The sequence below is a fragment of the Peromyscus californicus genome, unplaced genomic scaffold, assembly GCF_007827085.1.
Source record: "Peromyscus californicus insignis strain IS unplaced genomic scaffold, ASM782708v3 Scaffold_6__1_contigs__length_162567912, whole genome shotgun sequence".
Taxonomy (NCBI): domain Eukaryota; kingdom Metazoa; phylum Chordata; class Mammalia; order Rodentia; family Cricetidae; genus Peromyscus; species Peromyscus californicus.
In genome coordinates, this window is record NW_026294584.1 from 23060170 (window position 1) to 23078243 (window position 18074).

At 38.8% G+C, this 18074-nt stretch overlaps 1 protein-coding gene across 3 annotated transcripts in view; it reads left to right on the forward strand.

The window, feature by feature from the left end:
• Positions 1 to 251: 251 nt before the first annotated feature.
• The window catches only part of Mios (meiosis regulator for oocyte development), a 33199-nt gene continuing 15376 nt past the window's right edge, over positions 252 to 18074 (forward strand). The window contains exons 1-6 of one of the 3 annotated variants that reach the window (XM_052719830.1): positions 252 to 385; positions 1422 to 1504; positions 6805 to 8138; positions 8413 to 8511; positions 14244 to 14498; positions 17051 to 17220. In XM_052719830.1, the coding sequence (XP_052575790.1) occupies positions 6845 to 8138; positions 8413 to 8511; positions 14244 to 14498; positions 17051 to 17220 (1818 nt within the window). In that variant the 5' untranslated portion in view covers positions 252 to 385; positions 1422 to 1504; positions 6805 to 6844. Of the gene's footprint in view, positions 386 to 448; positions 935 to 1421; positions 1505 to 6804; positions 8139 to 8412; positions 8512 to 14243; positions 14499 to 17050; positions 17221 to 18074 lie in introns of those variants that run through there. The other 2 variants (XM_052719831.1, XM_052719832.1) reach the window with 2 other exon arrangements.

Below are 18074 nucleotides of genomic sequence, written 5' to 3' on the forward strand. Positions count from 1 at the left end.
GGGCCTACGCTGGGCGGAGCGCTCGCGAGGGTGGGGAAGAAGGCGGGGACTCTAGGCTGTGGCCCCGCCCACGCGTGGGCGACAGAAGGGGCGCGACTCGCGGGCGGGGCCCCCTCTGGGCGGAGCGCTTGGGTGGAAGGCGGGGTCTCCGAGCGGTGGCCCCGCCCCGGGGCGGCGCCGGGCGAGGGGAAGGCGGGGCTCGAGGCGTGGAAGTCCGCTTCCCAGGCCGCGGCGCTGGTTCGGTCGTGGGCCCCGCGGGTGGCCCGGGTCACCGCCCGCGCCTCGGCGGCCATCTTGCCCGCGCCCGCGCGCGCGCGCGGCTCCCGCGGCGGGAGGGGCGGCGTCAGGCCGGAAACGGCTGTGTGGCGGCACGCCACCTCCTCAGGTCAGTGAGTGCGGCCCGGAGCGGGTCTCGGTGTGGGCCCCGGGGTGGCGGCTGCGGCCGCTTCCTCAGAGCCTCGCCGGCGGGTGGCGTTCCGGTCACGGCACCGGGCGGCCGGCGGGCCTCGTGGGGAGCCTTCGGGCGTCCCGCGGCCGCGTGGCAACCGCCCTGGGTGCGCGGCCGCGGCGGGTGTGTGGAACCGCGTCCCCCTTGGCCGAGCGGCTCAGCCGGGGGTCTGGAACGTGGGAGTCGCGACCAGATTCCTGGTTTACCCGGAATAACAACACGCTGAGTTCCAGTTGTACCCTATTAAATTCTTGTTAAAGGGCCTGTCACCCCGTGAGCTCTGGGCTCTCTCTGCCTCCACGGATAATGCAGATTGCTTGCGAGGAATGAAGCCTGTATGTCTTGCTGAATTGCTCAGCAAATGACTGTTGTCGGCTATTTTGGAATAACTATTTTAATGAAAATTTAGATGTGTGCAGTGCATCATCTTGGAGATGGTAGTACTGCAAATTTCCTGAAACTGCTGTCGTACAGCGATGTAGCTCGGTAAGAAAGTAGCCAACCCCCCAAAGCATATAATGGTTTGTTTTTGCGTTATTATAGTGTATTGAACTTGTGTCCAATAGCCACGTGGGGTTGAGATGTGTTATTAAGTGTAAAGTACAGACTAGATTCCCAAGGTATAATACAAAATTGTAAAAAGTTTAGTAATTTTTTTTAATGTTGGTTGTATATATGTAAATACTTTTGATATGCTAAATTAAATTAAAAGATATTCTAAGCCGGGCAGTGGTGGTGCACGCCTTTAATCCCAGCACTCGGGAGGCAGAACCAGGTGGATCTCCGTGAGTTCGAGGCCAGCCTGGTCTACAGAGTGAGATCCAGGACAGGCACCAAAACTACACAGAGAAACCCTGTCTCGAAAACAAACAAACAAAAAAGATAAAAAATAAAGTTTCATTTGTTACTTTTGAATTGTGCCTGCTAGAGAATTACAGGCCACGACTCACAGTATTTCTTTTGGATGTTATAGATGTTCTGGTGGTGAACCAGGAACTCTCCATGGTTTTCCTTTATTGAGAAGCCATTGAAGGGAAATGAACACTAAACCTGAAGGTGAGGACCTAAATTATTGCAAACTCCTTCCTCCTCAACGAATTTTGCAGTGTTTCCAGCATCTGAAAGCATTTACTCCCAGGACTGAAAGAAGGGTAGAATGGTGGGGATACCAATATCTGTGTGAAGCAGAGAGCTTATTTATTATCTTGTCTTGGATGTTAGAACTTTGTGTGGTGGAAATTAGGTAGATTTTACCCAAGTTAATACTTAATAGGGACTGGTAAGGGTCTAAGCTAATTAAGTGGCTAAAGAATTTCTTAGTCCTTATTTGTTTATTTACTTTTCTCTCTTCCGGATTCATATTATGCATGTTAATGAGCGAGAACCCATCTGTATTGTGTGTTAGATTTCTTCAGGATGGTTCTAGACACATTGCTTTTTCCAGGCCATCTTTGTAATGTGCAGTCTATGCGGTAGCACCAGCCTAACCTTTAGAATGACAAGCCGTTTAAAGCTCTCCCATCACTTCTCTCATTTGCATTTTTCACTGGGTCCTGTCAGTTAGGTAGCTGATCCTTCCTACAGCACGTGGCTAAGATGGAAGTTGACAGACCTGGCCCAGGAGCCAAGCTGTCTGTTCTTGACTTCATTCCCTCACAAAATGAGAAAGATTAGTCAGTTCCTTTCGAACTGAAGAGTTCTGTGATTTTGTATGCGTTACTGTCATAATTTTGTGGGCGGTCACGTATTTTACAAGGATAGCATCAGAATGCTGATTGGTTCTTCACTGAGCATCATGTAAATTAAAATTTTAAAATTACAGTGCCTTCCTTTGATTTCTGCTGCTGTGGTAAAATACTTTGACAGACGAACCCTCAGGGGGAAGAGTTCATTTTAGCTACCTTTCCAGGTTATAGTCCCTCATTTTGGGGAAGTCAAGGTGACAGGGACTAGGAAGACAAGCAACTAGTCACATTACTTTTGTAGTGAGGAGCTGAAATCAGTAATTTAATGTGTGCATGCTCACTGCTCAACTAGCTTTCTCCGCTCTCAGACAATTCAGACAATCCCCCTGCCCACTGGAATAGTATCACTCACATTATGTTGGTCTTTCTACTTCAGATAATATAATCAGGATAATCAATCCCCTTTAGGCAGGCCTACAGGCTAACCTGATCTACACAGTCCCTCAATGAGATTTTCTTATCAGCTGATTCTGGATTATGTTAAGTTGACTATAACTGGCACATACAGTAACCTTACTGTTTTTGAGACAGATTTCCTGTGTCTGAGGTTGGCTCTGAACTCTTGATCCTCTTACCTCTGCCTCCCAAATGCCATGATTACAGGTGTACACCACTACACCTAGATTGCAGTAACACTTGAATTTTTGAATTGTATTTTTCTATATGTAATCTGTTTTATTTATTATTTATTTATTTATTTATTTATTTATTTTTACCATACATGCTTTGTATCAAGAATAAGATTCCAGTATGGAATTCTAGGTTAAAGTGTGTTTATATAAGTATTGAGTTCTCCCCCCTCCCCCCCCCAGGAGCATAGCAAGAATCTCAAGACAATGTTTATTAAGAAGCTGCCTCTATTTGTGAGACTATAGGTATGCCTATTATCCTTTACTCTAGTGCGTTGGTTCTCAACCTTCCAAATGCAGTGACCCTTTAATACAGTTCCTCATGTTGTAGTGACCCGCACCCATAAAATTATTCTTGTTGCTACTTCATAACTGTGACTTTACTACTGTTATGAATCATAGTGTAAGTCGTTTTTGGGGATAGAGGTTTGCCAAAGGGGTCACAATCCACAGATGCTGTAGGTGGCATCTAGCTTTTCTTTTTGCTGTCTTAGCTGGTTCCTATTATATGATTTGCTTCCCTTTTTCCTCCTTTTTCCGTTTTCACACTCTTTTCTGTTGACTGTGTCTGTTATCAGAATGCAGCTTTGTTAGAACAGGATTCTATCTGCCCCCGTCCAACACTGTATTCCCAGAGTTGAAAACAGTGCCCACAACATACAAGGTGCTAAATAAGCAGTTATAGAACAAATAGAATACAGTGTATTAAAAATAATCTCCTTTCAGGATGCTGTACTTCTGGGTCTTCTGTCACTAGAACCAATTAGAACAGCCAGTGCTTTGTTCTTGGCTTAGAGCCAGGTTCCACCACCCCAAAAAAGAAATGTTGATTTTTCTGGGCTAGGAAAAGGTGGAAGCACGAGGAAACAGGCAAAACTTTGAAATAACAGTTGTTCAGGGGTCCCTGAACACATGCATTCATTAGACAGATATTAACCATCTACCAAGTGGCTGGTTCTATGCTGTGTACTAGAAGTGCAATGGAAAACAAAAGATATTTCATCTTTTGTCTTGGAAGACATAATCTAGTAGAAGAGACTCAGATGGATTAAAGAGAAAGAATGCTAGTCAGTGAGAGTCTGTTCCTAGACAGGAGAACATGGTTGATTAGAAGTTGAGGCTGTTTCCTTAGCCAAGAGTGAGGCAAGTGTTATGGCTAAGGAGAACATCATTTGCAAAGATAAGGTCACTGGGAGAGGGGTGGGTTCTGGAACTGAACAGAAAAACAGTGTAGATAAAACATAGCAAGTAGAGTATGCCAGAAGGTTAGAGCAACAGGTAAAGGCTGAAGGTATTTACAGGCTGGTAAATTAATTGTGTTAACTGGTTGCTTGTGTTGTACAATGATTATTCTGCCATGAAGAGATGACTCAGTATAGTGCTTGCTACACACTCAGGAAGACATAAGTTTGGATCCTCAGAATCTATGTAAAAACTGGGCATGGTGATATGGACCTGTAATTTCAGCACTGGAGAGGCTGTGGAAAGCAAAGGAGGATCCCTTGGGTTTGCTGGACTAGTATTACCAAATAAGTCAACTCCAAATTCAATAAGAGACCTTGTCTCAAAAAATAAAGTGTACAGATTGAGCTGGGTAGGTTATCTTGAAAAAATAAAAGGACAGGAATTTGGCAGGAGTGAGAAGGAAGGGGTGCATTTGGGAAGAATAGGGAGTGAATATGGTCAAAATAGATTGTGCATGTGAAATTCTCAAAAAATTTCTGAAAATATTATATTAGAAAATTTGGCAGAGAGTGATAGAAGACATCTAACATGACTTGTGCTCTATATATATTTGCATTGTGCACACACACCTGTCCACGTGAACACATAAACCATGTATGCTCACACATAGGCACAACACAAAGGTCATTCTGACCCTTAAAGGATCATAGTGGAAAGACAAGAGAATCGTTGAGGTAGTATCACAGACTAGAAATTATATGTCCCTTGATCTCTCATGCAGTTTATAGTGCCTTGAGACTATCTCAGTGCAGTACCCTGAGATGAGGAGGGGAAGAGGTAAATAATAGGGATAATCTAGGGATAAGGAAAGAGAAACAACACACTGGAAAAGGAAATAAAAGAGTCAAGGTGACATTAAGGATATGATTGAAATGACTGATCCTGAGCTTCAGAAGTGTTAAAGAAGAAAATAAATCCAGTATAAGAATTCCTAAGTGTTGTTTTCCAATCATCTAACTTTTATGAGAGCAGAAGACATGGCTTAGCAGTTAAGAGCACTGTGCTCCTGCGGAGGACCTGAGTTCGGTTTCCAGAACCCACATCAGGTGGCTCACAATAGCCTGTAACTCCCATCTATAGGAGATCCAAAGCCATTTCCTCGCCTCTAAAGGCATTGCACTTACGTGCATAAACACCCAGACATGTACATATACACACATTCTTAAAAATAAAATCTTTTTAAAAGTTAAATATTTATGAAAATTTCATATACACAATGCATTTTTACCATATTCGCTCCCTACTCTTCTCAAATGCATCCCTTCCTTCTAACTCTTCTTTAATTCTTGTCCTTTTAATTTTTTTTAAGATAACCCCCAAGTTCAGTTTGTACATTTTATTTTTAAAAAACTCTTTTTTAAAGTATTTAACTTTTTAAAAGTTAAGTATGTTATTGAGTCTATGAAATTCTATATTGAGAATTCACATCTAAGAATGTTTTCAAGATTAGGAGGTAAAGCAACTATATGTGAGATGAATACTTATCAAAGTATATCTTTCTTAGGAATATATGTTAGTCTATACCTGATATTTGGAGTATATGTAGGTGGACCATATGTTCACTTTTTGAAAACTGAAACCTGGTTGTACAAATATAATTACAGTGAAATTTGTAAATATTTTGTTAATTTTGTATCTAACCTATTAATTCTTGCCAGCCACTTGGAAATATATAATATTTGTATCCAGTCTTTATTATTCAAATGAGATTTTTTTTAACTATTCCAGTTTTACTCAAAACTCACCTAGCCTTATAAAATTAAAAACTAAGAGCATCTAATGGCACTTAACTAATTTTCCCAAAGTAAGTGTTATATGTGTACTGTTGATCATAAACAGGTAATTTTTAGGTAGAACACAATCAAAATATATTTATTTTGGCATATATTAAAATGTAATTATACAGTATACTCATGGTTTCTGAAACTACTGATGAAATTAAAACTGATATTGAGATTTTAAAAAAGAGTCAGTGTAAAGAGAAATCTTTTAGCATTATAAGTGGTCCATGAATGAGTAAAATTGGGGAAGTACTAATTTAAATAACTTCATTATTGAATAGATGAGAAAGTCATCCTATAACTAATTATAGCAAAGCTAGAATAAATCTTCTAACTCCTTTGTACATTCTAGTTTTTATTCTACAGAAGCCTGGTCCTTATTGTTGAAAGTTGAAAAAAGCCAATGTCCTTGCATGATATTATACTTCAGATTTGTGTTCTTCATTATATAAGACACATAGAGTTAAATGAGTCCAAAGTAAGTGAGTTAACTTACGCTCAGTAGCTTTCTGTGACTAGGAATTCCCATGTTTGCACAAATACAGCCATCTACCATTGAGGAGTGTTCCACTGAGTGCTGCTCTAACCATTGCTTAGGAGTGCCATTCATGCTGCTTCTTTAAGTTTTCCCCTGTCACGGGTATGGTACTTATTAATTTACTCATCATAGTGAAGTTATTATAACCCAAGGTTAAATTGAAGGTACCAGTAACTGTATAATTAAGATAATTCAGCATGGGAAATAAAGCTAGGGTAGGGTTCTCAGATTCATACTAGATCACTTTATTGCAGGAAGTGGTTACTCTTCTTTAATTCATTTTTAATCAAATGAATATTAAATCTGGGTGGAGAGAAAAATACAAATATAGAGAAAAAGAAGGTACTTGTGTAAAGAATTCAACCTAAGGATTGTGCTTTGTTGATATTTTAAACCTCTTATTTTTAAACATTTTCAGTGAATGGACCTGACTGGACTTTTTGAGCCCATCAATAAACATGAGCGGTACCAAGCCTGATATTTTGTGGGCACCACACCAGGTTGATAGATTTGTTGTATGTGACTCAGAACTCAGCCTTTATCATGTGGAATCGGCTGTGAATTCAGAACTCAAAGCTGGATCATTGCGTCTATCTGAAGACTCTGCAGCTACATTACTGTCAATAAATTCAGATACACCCTATATGAAATGTGTTGCATGGTATCTCAATTATGATCCTGAATGTCTCCTTGCAGTAGGACAAGCAAATGGTCGAGTTGTACTTACAAGTCTTGGTCAAGATCATAACTCTAAGTTTAAAGATTTGATAGGAAAAGAATTTGTCCCAAAACATGCTCGACAATGCAATACTCTCGCATGGAATCCACTGGATAGTAACTGGCTTGCTGCTGGTCTAGACAAGCACAGAGCTGACTTTTCAGTTCTCATATGGGATATCTGCAGCAAATATACTCCTGATATTGTTCCCATGGAAAAAGTGAGACTTTCAGCAGGTGAAGCTGAAACAACATTATTAGTAACAAAACCACTGTATGAGTTAGGGCAAAATGATGCTTGTCTATCTCTTTGTTGGCTTCCACGAGACCAGAAACTTCTCCTTGCTGGCATGCATCGCAACCTCGCCATATTTGATCTTCGTAACACAAGCCAGAAGATGTTTGTAAATACAAAAGCTGTACAAGGAGTGACAGTAGACCCATACTTCCATGATCGTGTTGCTTCCTTCTATGAAGGTCAGGTTGCAATATGGGATCTTAGGAAATTTGAGAAGCCGGTTTTGACTTTGACTGAGCAACCAAAGCCCTTGACAAAAGTAGCATGGTGTCCAACTAGAACAGGTCTGCTTGCCACTTTAACAAGGGATAGTAATATTATTAGGCTGTATGATATGCAGCATACACCCACTCCCATTGGGGATGAAACAGAACCCACAATAATTGAAAGAAGTGTGCAACCTTGTGACAATTACATTGCTTCCTTTGCATGGCATCCGACAAGTCAAAATCGAATGATAGTTGTGACTCCCAACCGAACAATGTCTGACTTCACTGTTTTTGAAAGGATATCTCTTGCCTGGAGCCCGATTACATCATTAATGTGGGCTTGTGGTCGTCATTTGTATGAATGTGCAGAAGAAGAAAGTGATAATTCCTTAGAAAAAGATATAGCAACAAAAATGCGCCTCCGGGCTTTATCAAGGTATGGACTTGATACAGAGCAGGTATGGAGAAACCACATTTTAGCTGGAAATGAAGACCCACAGCTCAAGTCACTCTGGTATACTCTGCACTATATCCTTTGTCCTGTTAACTTTTTGAGGCAAATTGGGGAAACTTGATGAATGTTTTATATGCAAACACAAATTATATAATCTAAAATTCTGAGGTAAAATTGTTTAAAACTGTTGAAAGTTTTAGTTTGTGGACTGGGGACAGGAAAGTGGTCAGTAAAGTGAAACTGTCTTATTTGTATAGATTCTTAAGAATTTGCTCCTAATTAAAATAATTTTAACTTTGAAATATTTTATTATGCATAATTACCAGTATTTCCTATGCATTTAAATACTTATGAAGCAGTATACAGAAGATATGGATCAAAAATCTCCAGGCAACAAAGGATCATTGGTTTATGCAGGAATTAAATCAATAGTAAAATCATCTTTGGGTAAGAAAATTCCATTTTATATTTTAAATACATTTATAACTTTTGGACTCTTTACTTGATTCCTAGTTGATTAAGATTGTTTCAGGACTGTGTATATAAATACCTTTGTCCCTCTGGGCTTTCTGATGCACTATTTTAGTGAAGGTTAAGTATATTGAGTGCATTTATACCCAGAGGCTTTGTAGAAGGAACTTTGCTTCCTTCAGGTGACACAGACCTTTCTTAAATCGACTCATTTACTATTCCGTGCTGTTTATTTGAAGACCCACTTTAAGAGTTCATTTATAAGATGCTGATTGTTAGCCACGGTTATATCACAGCATCTTGTAAAGACTTAATTTAAAGATCTCTAACTGAAGAAGATCCCTTTGATTTTGCTTCCGAAATACTTTCACAAGGACTGTGATATGACACTTGAAGAATACCTGGAAGTCCTTGATGAGTAAGTGAAGGAATCAATTAATGGATAAATTAATGTAAGATTTAAATTGATAAACCATTTACGAATAAAAGATCCCCCCACCATCTACCTTCAAACTGGTTGCTTTAAGCAGTTGTTCTTACTCTTTTTATTGGAATTAATTGTGACATTGTTATATTGTCTCTTAGGGTTCCCACATTTTATTAGTCTATTTGTACTCCATGCAGTTAAGGTGCTAGAAAAATCATTCGCATTATTTAGTCAAAGCCATAGCAGAAATAGTAAGTCCAAGTAGATTTTTTTTTTTATAGGACTTGCTTCACTGTGCTACAAGTAGCACCAAATGCACAATAACATGCTCTTTCAGAGTAGGTTTAACATTTCAGTTAAGCTGCGTTTGTTATAGTGGATTTTCTTTTTGAGGACTTTGAAATTACTTTGATGCACAGTGCTGAAAGATGAACAGCCAGCTTATGATCTATTTCATTTTGGTGTTTTTTTTTTTTCCCATTAGAACTACACCAGAAAGAGTAACCTTTATCAAATAATAAAATAAGTAGGTTTAATGAGAAACGGCCTTATTTATTAACAGACGTAAAAAGGCAGGCATAATATATGATCATCATTTATAAACTTGAATATACTATGGTTTGTGAGTTTAAAAACCACTGCCACAAAGAATTAAGTACTGGCCAGGTGGTGGTGGCACACACCTTTAATCCCAGCACTTGGGAGGCAGAGCCAGGCAGATCTCTGTGAGTTTGAGGCTAGCCTGGCCTACAGAGCAAGATCCAGGACAGGTACCAGAGCTACACAGAGAAACCCTGTCTCAAAAAACAAACAAACAAAAAACAAAGAATTAAGTACTTTGTTGATAAAATTTATAGTATTGGGCAATGGACTAAGAGTCCAGAGTACAGGAGGAGTATAACCAGAGAGCAAGTAGTATGTTGGAAATACTGGTATTTTATGGGATAGATGAAATTGTTCAAAGAACCCAAAGAAATGCCTTAAAGTGGAGAATGGTAGTGGAATAGGAAAAACATGGGAAGCTTATATTCATGCAGACAAGGGAAAGAAGTCACTTCATACTTTAGATCCAATTGACTGAGACAACTGAACAGTATGAAGAGAAATCATCAACTATAAATAATTAAACTAGGCTATAGAAGGGAGGAATAAAACAGTAATTAGTGGCGGGAGCTAACCTAGAGTAGAGGGGAGGGCTGTTGTTGCTGTGTTTGCCGTTTCAACATAAGATTAAACATGTTTAAATGCTGATTGGAAAAAGCCATGCATGTGTGTGAATGGGCATGCACATGCTACTGCACACATGTGGAGGTCAGAAGACAGCTTTTGGAAGTCGGTGCTAGCCATCTACCTTGCTAAGGGAGGGTCTTTCCTACTGTGTATAAACTTCATACAGTAAGTAGTCTTGCCAACCCATGAAGAATTTCCTCTCTTTACTTTCCATCTCCCAGAGTGCTGAGATTCAGGTCATTCCATCTGGCCTTCTGTGGGAATTCTAGGGGATGGAACTCAGGCTCATAGGCTTGTAGCTAGGACTTAACTGCTTAAGCTATTTCTCCCACCCCACTTCCTGTCTTTAATATGGCAGAAGGTTGTATAATAAAAGGCTTGACCAACTTTCCACCCAACACAGTGAAATTTTGTTTATACTTGAAAAAATTTAACTTTGATCTAGAAAACTTATGTGTTCAAAATTGATTGAAAGAAGCAAATTCACTAAGATTTTGTTTTTGTTTTCTTAACACCAAAGTATTCTTATAGTGTATTATTTTATCACATATATATATTTTATACACATACGTGTGTGTGTGTGTGTGTGTGTGTGTGTGTGTGTGTGTGACATATACAAATGCATATAATCTGATTGGTGATTTGAGACTTTTTTAAGCTGTTATTTTAATTGAGTATGCTTGTTCCCTTTGCAAGCATTAATAAGATAATGATTCTATTAATATGGGCAATATCAGATTCAGTGAAAAGTTTTTCATTTTTGTGTTGCATATCATGCATACATTTAATTTCTCTTTCATAGATATGTTAAAATTTTATAGATATTAAAAATTGTAGTATAACGATCCATTTGAAGTTCATGGTATCACATTTCTTTTTTGATAATCCTAATTAACCACAGCATAGTTGCCAAGCTAAGAATCTCTGAGCTGCCAGAGTTCAATTCATTAAATTAAAAATATTCTACTTAAAAATAAGTAATTTGGGGCTGGAGTTGGGAGAATACTTGCCTAGCATGCAGGAAGTCCCAGGTTAAATCCCCAGCATTGCATATAGCTGAGGGTGTTGGTGAACTCTATAATCCCAGCTCTTAGGAGGTGGAGGCAGAAGGCTCAGAAATTTAAGGTCATCCTTGGCTACATAATGTGTTCAGGGTCAGCTTGGACTCCATGAGAGCCTGTGTCAGGAGAAAAAGTAATTTTGGTGGGAGAGTGGTGCTCAGCAATAGATTGGTACTTAGCCTACGTGAGGTCTTGACATCACTCCCCATCTCCAACCTCTCTACCTCCCTTCCCCTAGAGAAAAAGCCTTTTTTTTTTTTTTTTGGTTTTTCGAGACAGGGTTTCTCTGTGTAGCTTTGCGCCTCTCCTGGAACTCACTTGGTAGCCCAGGCTGGCCTCGAACTCACAGAGATCCTCCTGCCTCTGCCTCCCGAGTGCTGCTGGGATTAAAGGCATGCGCCACCACCGCCAAGCCTTTTGACTGGTGATGTAGCTCAGCAGCAGAGCACCTGCTTAGCACATTCAAGGCCAGGTTTAATCCACAGCACCACAAAATAACTAATTCATATACAGTTATTTAATTAGTTTATTAACTTACCTTACAACTTTTCCATAAAGCGAAAAGATATAGTTTAAAATACTATGGATAATATTTTAGACTTGTCACAAACCACCATCAAGGTGATAATCACACAAGCTACTTAAAAGTATGAATTTTAGGTATTGTGGAAAGCTTAGACCTATTTTTATTCCTTATAAGGTATTTAGACTAAGTGATTTTTGTTTATATACATAGATGTACATATATAAAGTTTAACTTGAAAATGACAGCTAAGTTTTAAATACTTTTCTCTATATAATTTTTTGTCTGTCTTGAGACAGGGTCTCTCTGTGTAGTCCTGGCTGTCCTGGGACTCAGTATATAGACCAGGCTGGTCTGGAACTCATAGAGATCCATTTGCCTTAGCCACCATGCTGGGATTAAAGGCATGCACCACCACACCCAGCTATTTTTCTCTTTTTAATGTTTATTTTATTTTATTTTTTTAATCTCTTGACAGATTAATTGTGGCTAGTCAGCTTTGGATCCTTTGCTACTTTTCTATAACATAGATTGTCTCATTGTCTCCATGAGTCAAGTCTGGCCACTGCTCAAAGTCTCACAAAACTAAAATGAACATTGTGGCTAAATGTTAATATTTCCTTCTAGAGATCAGAGTACTCTTCCAAATTCATGCGCTTGTTGGTTAAGTTCAACAACCACAGAAACAGGTTGAAGGCACATGTAGGAGATAAAGTTCCTCTCGGAATGGGAAAGAATTGGATTTAGATAAGATTTGGCTTTAGATAGAAAGATGCACACATCCTTTACTACCAGAGGTGGGAGTAGTTTTTAGGATTTAGAGACCAGAGGCTGAGAGGCCAAGGGTTCCATGTAGTTATAGTTGTAGCACCAAGCTATGCCCTTCTCTTTGGTCGGTTGGTGGCCAGTGCCTACTCATGGCTCCTGAAGGTTGTTCACAGTTCTTTGCTTCTCACAGACTCCCTTACCAATATGGCAGCTCTGACTGCTTTAAGACCAAGAGATCTCTTTTCTACTGCTTCTCTTCTTTGTAGACTCTCTTTAAGGGTTGACCTGATTAATTTAGGCTAAGACCATATAACCGGCCATTGAGTCACTCAGAGTCAATTGAGTAAGGACCTCAGTTAGCTCTATCTGTAAAATTCTTTCATCTCTGCTATGCTTTGTTGTCTAGACACAAACCACAGATTCAGCTCAAATTCCAGAGGGGGGATTATCAAGGGTGTGGTTCCCAAACTGTAAGGAACCCTGAGACCCTACTTCATCCTGCCTACAATTGATGGATTAAACCCCCCCCACCCCAACAGACACACCCAGGGTTTTCTTATGTAGCATTGGCTGTCCTGGAACTAGCTCTGTAGACCAGACTGGCCTCAGACTCACAGAGATCCATCTGCATCTGCCTCTGGAATGCTGGGATTAAAGGCATTAGACACCACTACCTGGCAAACTGATTGAAAAGCTCATTTATTTGCTGTTGATCTATGTAAGTATCATTGAGTTATATATAACTATATAAATATATAATTGTTGTAAGTTACATGTGTAAATTACTAAATAAAGGAAGTTTGTTATATGGACACTCACATTTCCTCATTTATAATTTAATTTTTTTGAAAATACTTTTTGTATTTTTGACAATTTGATCATAAAACTTTCTAGAACATTTAGGAATGTGTTATAGTTGATAAAGTCCCTAAACTTTATGTTTGTACACTTTGTCTTTATTTGCCTAAATGAAATTACTTTGCCTTTAACCAACTGCCATGATTTTAGTGTAATGCTAAAAAATAGTAAGTTTTTTTCTTTAAAAAAAAGATAATATACAGTTTTCTAATTTAATAGCAGAGTGAGACATAGTCAGGTCATTCCCATTGGATTTTCTCTTTATTATCTACCTCGAAGTCCTTTGGTGACTGCAGTCTCCTTTTTCATGCATGTGGATAGTTACACAAACTATAACAGTCAGACAGAGGTGGTCCAGCCCTGTCTTGTTAAGGCCATGTGACTGCACATACACAGCAGCAAATGAAGAGAGCTCAAGTGCCTTGCTCTCCAAGGCAGACGGCATGCCTTGTAGATAAAGTAATTCAACCACCTACTCTGTTAGAGCTTGTTCTAGTGAGGGAACAGATGTGAGAATTGATGTTCAATGCTGTCTGGAGGACAGAGGAAACAAGTGGTGAGTTAGAGAAGAGCTATATATTTTAGAGGGTTGAAGCAGCGTCTCAGCTTAGTGGGCCTGAACATTCATTCTTACAGCAATAACTTCTTAGTACTTCAACTGTGCTGTAAAATGTTTTATTTAAAATTTCAGTATGCTGCTTATTTAAGCTATTGTAAGATTATGGCTGAGAAATTGAATATTCTGAATGTTGTTGAAATGTTTTTTTGTAAAACTGAAGTGTTGCCTAATATGTTTCAAAATAACAATAAACAAACAATATAAAATGTTTTCTATTTTTAGGAATGGTGGAAAGCAGCAGACATAATTGGAGTGGCTTGGATAAGCAAACTGATATTCAGAACTTAAATGAAGAGAGGATTTTAGCATTACAGCTTTGTGGGTGGATAAAGAAGGGAACAGATGTAGATGTGGGGCCATTTTTGAACTCTCTTGTGCAAGAAGGAGAATGGGAAAGAGCTGCTGCTGTGGCTTTGTTCAACTTGGATATTCGACGAGCAATCCAAATCCTGAATGAAGGAGCATCTTCAGAAAAAGGTAGTAGGTTATGTTCTGAGGATTGACAGTTCATAGAATCTGCTGAAGAAAGGATGTGGATAGTTTTCAGTTACCTAGCCACATCTTACACACATTTTTATTGAAAGGGAAAGTATATAGTGCTAAGCAGTAAATATTAGCCAGTCCCATATTTAAATGCCTCAGGATAGGTCATTAAAAACAAAATGTTCTTAAATGGCATTTTAATAATAAGTTTTCCAGCATGTATTTCCATTTTTGTTTTAAAGAAGGATCATATACATTAAGGAATGTATGTTGGAACTGCTTTTGTTTGTGAGCACCTTTACTACAAACATCTAAATATATTTTACTGTATACTTTCTCTTTTGGTAGGAAACTAAATGATATTTTTGTTTAGACTGATATAGATTCTTATGAAAAGCATATTGTGATCTGGAAAATGTTCCTACTTGAGTCTGTTTAAAACATGTTTGTGTAGCATCGAAAGAAAGGAAGGAATGAAAGAAAGAAACAAAGGTGATAAAGTTTCAATTTGCCAGAGATCCTTAGAGAAACAGATCAGTCAAAAACCAAGACCACCCCCTTTGTTTTGTTTTTTGTTTGTTTTTTGAGATGGGTTTTCTCTGTGTATCCCTGGCTGTCCTGCAATTCGGTCTGTAGAACAGGCTGGCCTTGAACTCAGAGATCTGACTGCTTCTGAATGCTGAGTGCTAGGATTAAAGGTGTGTGCCACCACCACTGCCTGGCAAGTTGTGATTTTTTTGTTTGTTTGTTTTGTTTTGTTTTGATTATCAGGTATATATTTCACTTGAAAATTCCTAAGGTGTATATAGCTATTTATCTTTAATACATATAGAAAATTATTTCTGAGTTTCAGAATACTAAGTTCTTACTTGCTCTGGCCAACCTTTAACCCATTCATAGTTCATTTATACCATAAAAAAATAAACATGCCATTGACTGTAAAATATTTATTTTCATTCCAAAAGTTAAAAAAGTTAGCCGGGCGGTGGTGGCGCACGCCTTTAATCCCAGCACTCGGAAGGCAGAGCCAGGAGGATCTCTGTGAGTTCGAGGCCAGCCTGGACTACCAAGTGAGTTCCAGGAAAGGCGCAAAGCTACACAGAGAAACCCTGTCTTGAAAAACCAAAAAAAAAAAAAAAAAAAGTTAATCCTTTAGCCTGAGCACCTTTGCTTCAGGGAAAGCCTTCTGCACTTGATAGTATGAGAGGCATGCAATGCCGTTAAAAAGAAGAACAACACATAGAAGACCCTGGGTTCAACGTGTAGCACTGCCCTCCCTCCTCCAAAAGGGACTCTATTTCTAATTCAGTTTTGCTACAACCTGAAAGCATACTTTCCTATCATGTATACCTGGAAAGTTTGGTATTCATATGCTTTTGTTTTAAAAGACTTAAAGCTTTAAGAGTAGGCAGGGGAATGAAGCACCAAGTATCTTGGAAGACATTTTTGTAAAAGTGAATAATGAAGCTGCTAAGAATAGAAAGTGGGGGGCGGGGGTAATTGTTTTAATTGGAAAAGAAAGAATGTAGAATCGAGCTGTAAGAAAGGTAGACAACGCTTAAGAAAAAAGGCAAAGGGAGATTGTAGTTTTCACAGTTGGAGCGAAACTTAGAAGGCCATGCTGAACTGAAGAGCAGGTTGTTAGGTTCCAAGCAGTCCTGTACACCACAGAGCAACTGTCTAAAAATCACTAGTAACAGATGCTTTGTCTCAAACATGTCTAAGTGCAGTTTTGTGATAGTTCTGATAGCTCATTTTGGCCTAGAAATTTTTCTAAGTGTATTATAATAAAAATACTGAAACACTGTTTTTCTCCAGTTGACACTTCGTATATCAGTATATGTAATTTGTAATTAAAAGTAGGGCTGGGCGGTGGTGGCACACACCTTTAGTCCCAGCACTCAGGAGGCAGAGACATGCAGATCTCTGAGTTCGAGGCCAGCCTGGGCTATAGAGTGAGATCCAAGATAGGCACCAACTACACAGAGAAACCCTGTCTCAATAAATAAATAAATAAATAAATAATAAATGATTAGAAGTAGGAAAATAAGAAAACTTTGAAAATGATAGTGGTGGGGTATATACATTTACTATCAGTACTCTGAGATAGCATAGATGACCTTACTGATAAGGGGGGCAGTGATTTTGGTAAGATGGTTTTACTTGTCTCCATTTAGATACCAAATAATAATATAACACAAAGGAGACAGCTGTACAAAGAACTTGACAGTTTTAAATGTACTTGCTGCTGTGGAAGCAGCCCAGTGGTAAAGCATGCCAATAGGATTCTGTGTTGAATGTCTAGTACAGCAGAAACAAAGTGATTATTATGCACACAATTACACGTGTGTATATGAACTGTTTTTTTTTTTTTTCTTTCTACTCTCCCAAATTTAACAGTCTTAATTTTTTTCTTATTCAAGTGGGCTTCTTTTTTTGGGATAAAATTCACCCTCTGATCACTGTGTTGAGAATTTAAGAACTGTAGGGAAAGAAGTTAGTAAGCTTCTGATCGCTTTGATTAGCTGTATATTTTTAACCTACAGGAGACCTGAATCTCAATGTGGTAGCCATGGCTTTGTCAGGGTACACGGATGAGAAGAACTCCCTCTGGAGGGAGATGTGCAGCACACTCCGACTGCAGCTCAACAACCCCTACCTGTGTGTCATGTTTGCCTTTCTGACAAGTGAAGCGGGGGCTTACGATGGGGTCTTGGTAAGTTGTTTTCTTTCCCCAGAAGCTCCTTTGAGTTAAAACAGGTTTGCTCTTTCTAATTCTGTTAATACAGATTTTAGCTGCAGAACCAAGACTATTTCATCCTTTACTGAAGGACTGAGCTGTCGAAATGTACAACTATAAACATATACATGTATTTGCTGTTTTAATCGTGTGTGTGTGTGTGTGTGTGTGTGTGTGTGTGTGTGTGTGTGTGTGTGTGATGTGTATGTGTGTGTACAACTGATGATCAGTCAGTTTTGGCTAAGGTGTCCATACATCTTAAGTTAATGTTGGTCATTTTCAGACAGTTTCTGTTTGGAAAACAATTACATAATCACCCAATTTACACCAGACTACGTTTGATCTAGTCTTTCAGGTATTTTAGTCCCGTGTGTAAGCACATCCTTTCTTCCTTTCATGAAGTGCGGTTTCCTAACCCGTTTCAGTTGTTGAGTCCCGAGCTTCACATCAAACCTCTTTGCACTCTGTTTTCTTTCCAGCGATGAAAAGAACTTTCTCTGTTAAGATTTAGTCCTCTGTTTGCTATTAGAGCATTTCTTATAAAAGATGCATTGCTTCAGTAATTGGCAATCGATAAGATTTGTAAAAACGTGTATTTTACTGAGCTATCATACTGAAAATTTAAATAAACGTTAGTGTTTATTTTGACAGTGACCAGTTTATTTTGTCCATTTCTTTTAATAAACTTCTAGTGAACCTTTCTGAACTTCAAATTAATATCAAGGAATGTTTATTTTTAACTGTTATTACTACATTTGTTAACCAGATTTTTAAGTCTTGTGTTTGAACTAACAGGATACTTAGAGCAAGTGCTAGGGAATGAGACTGTT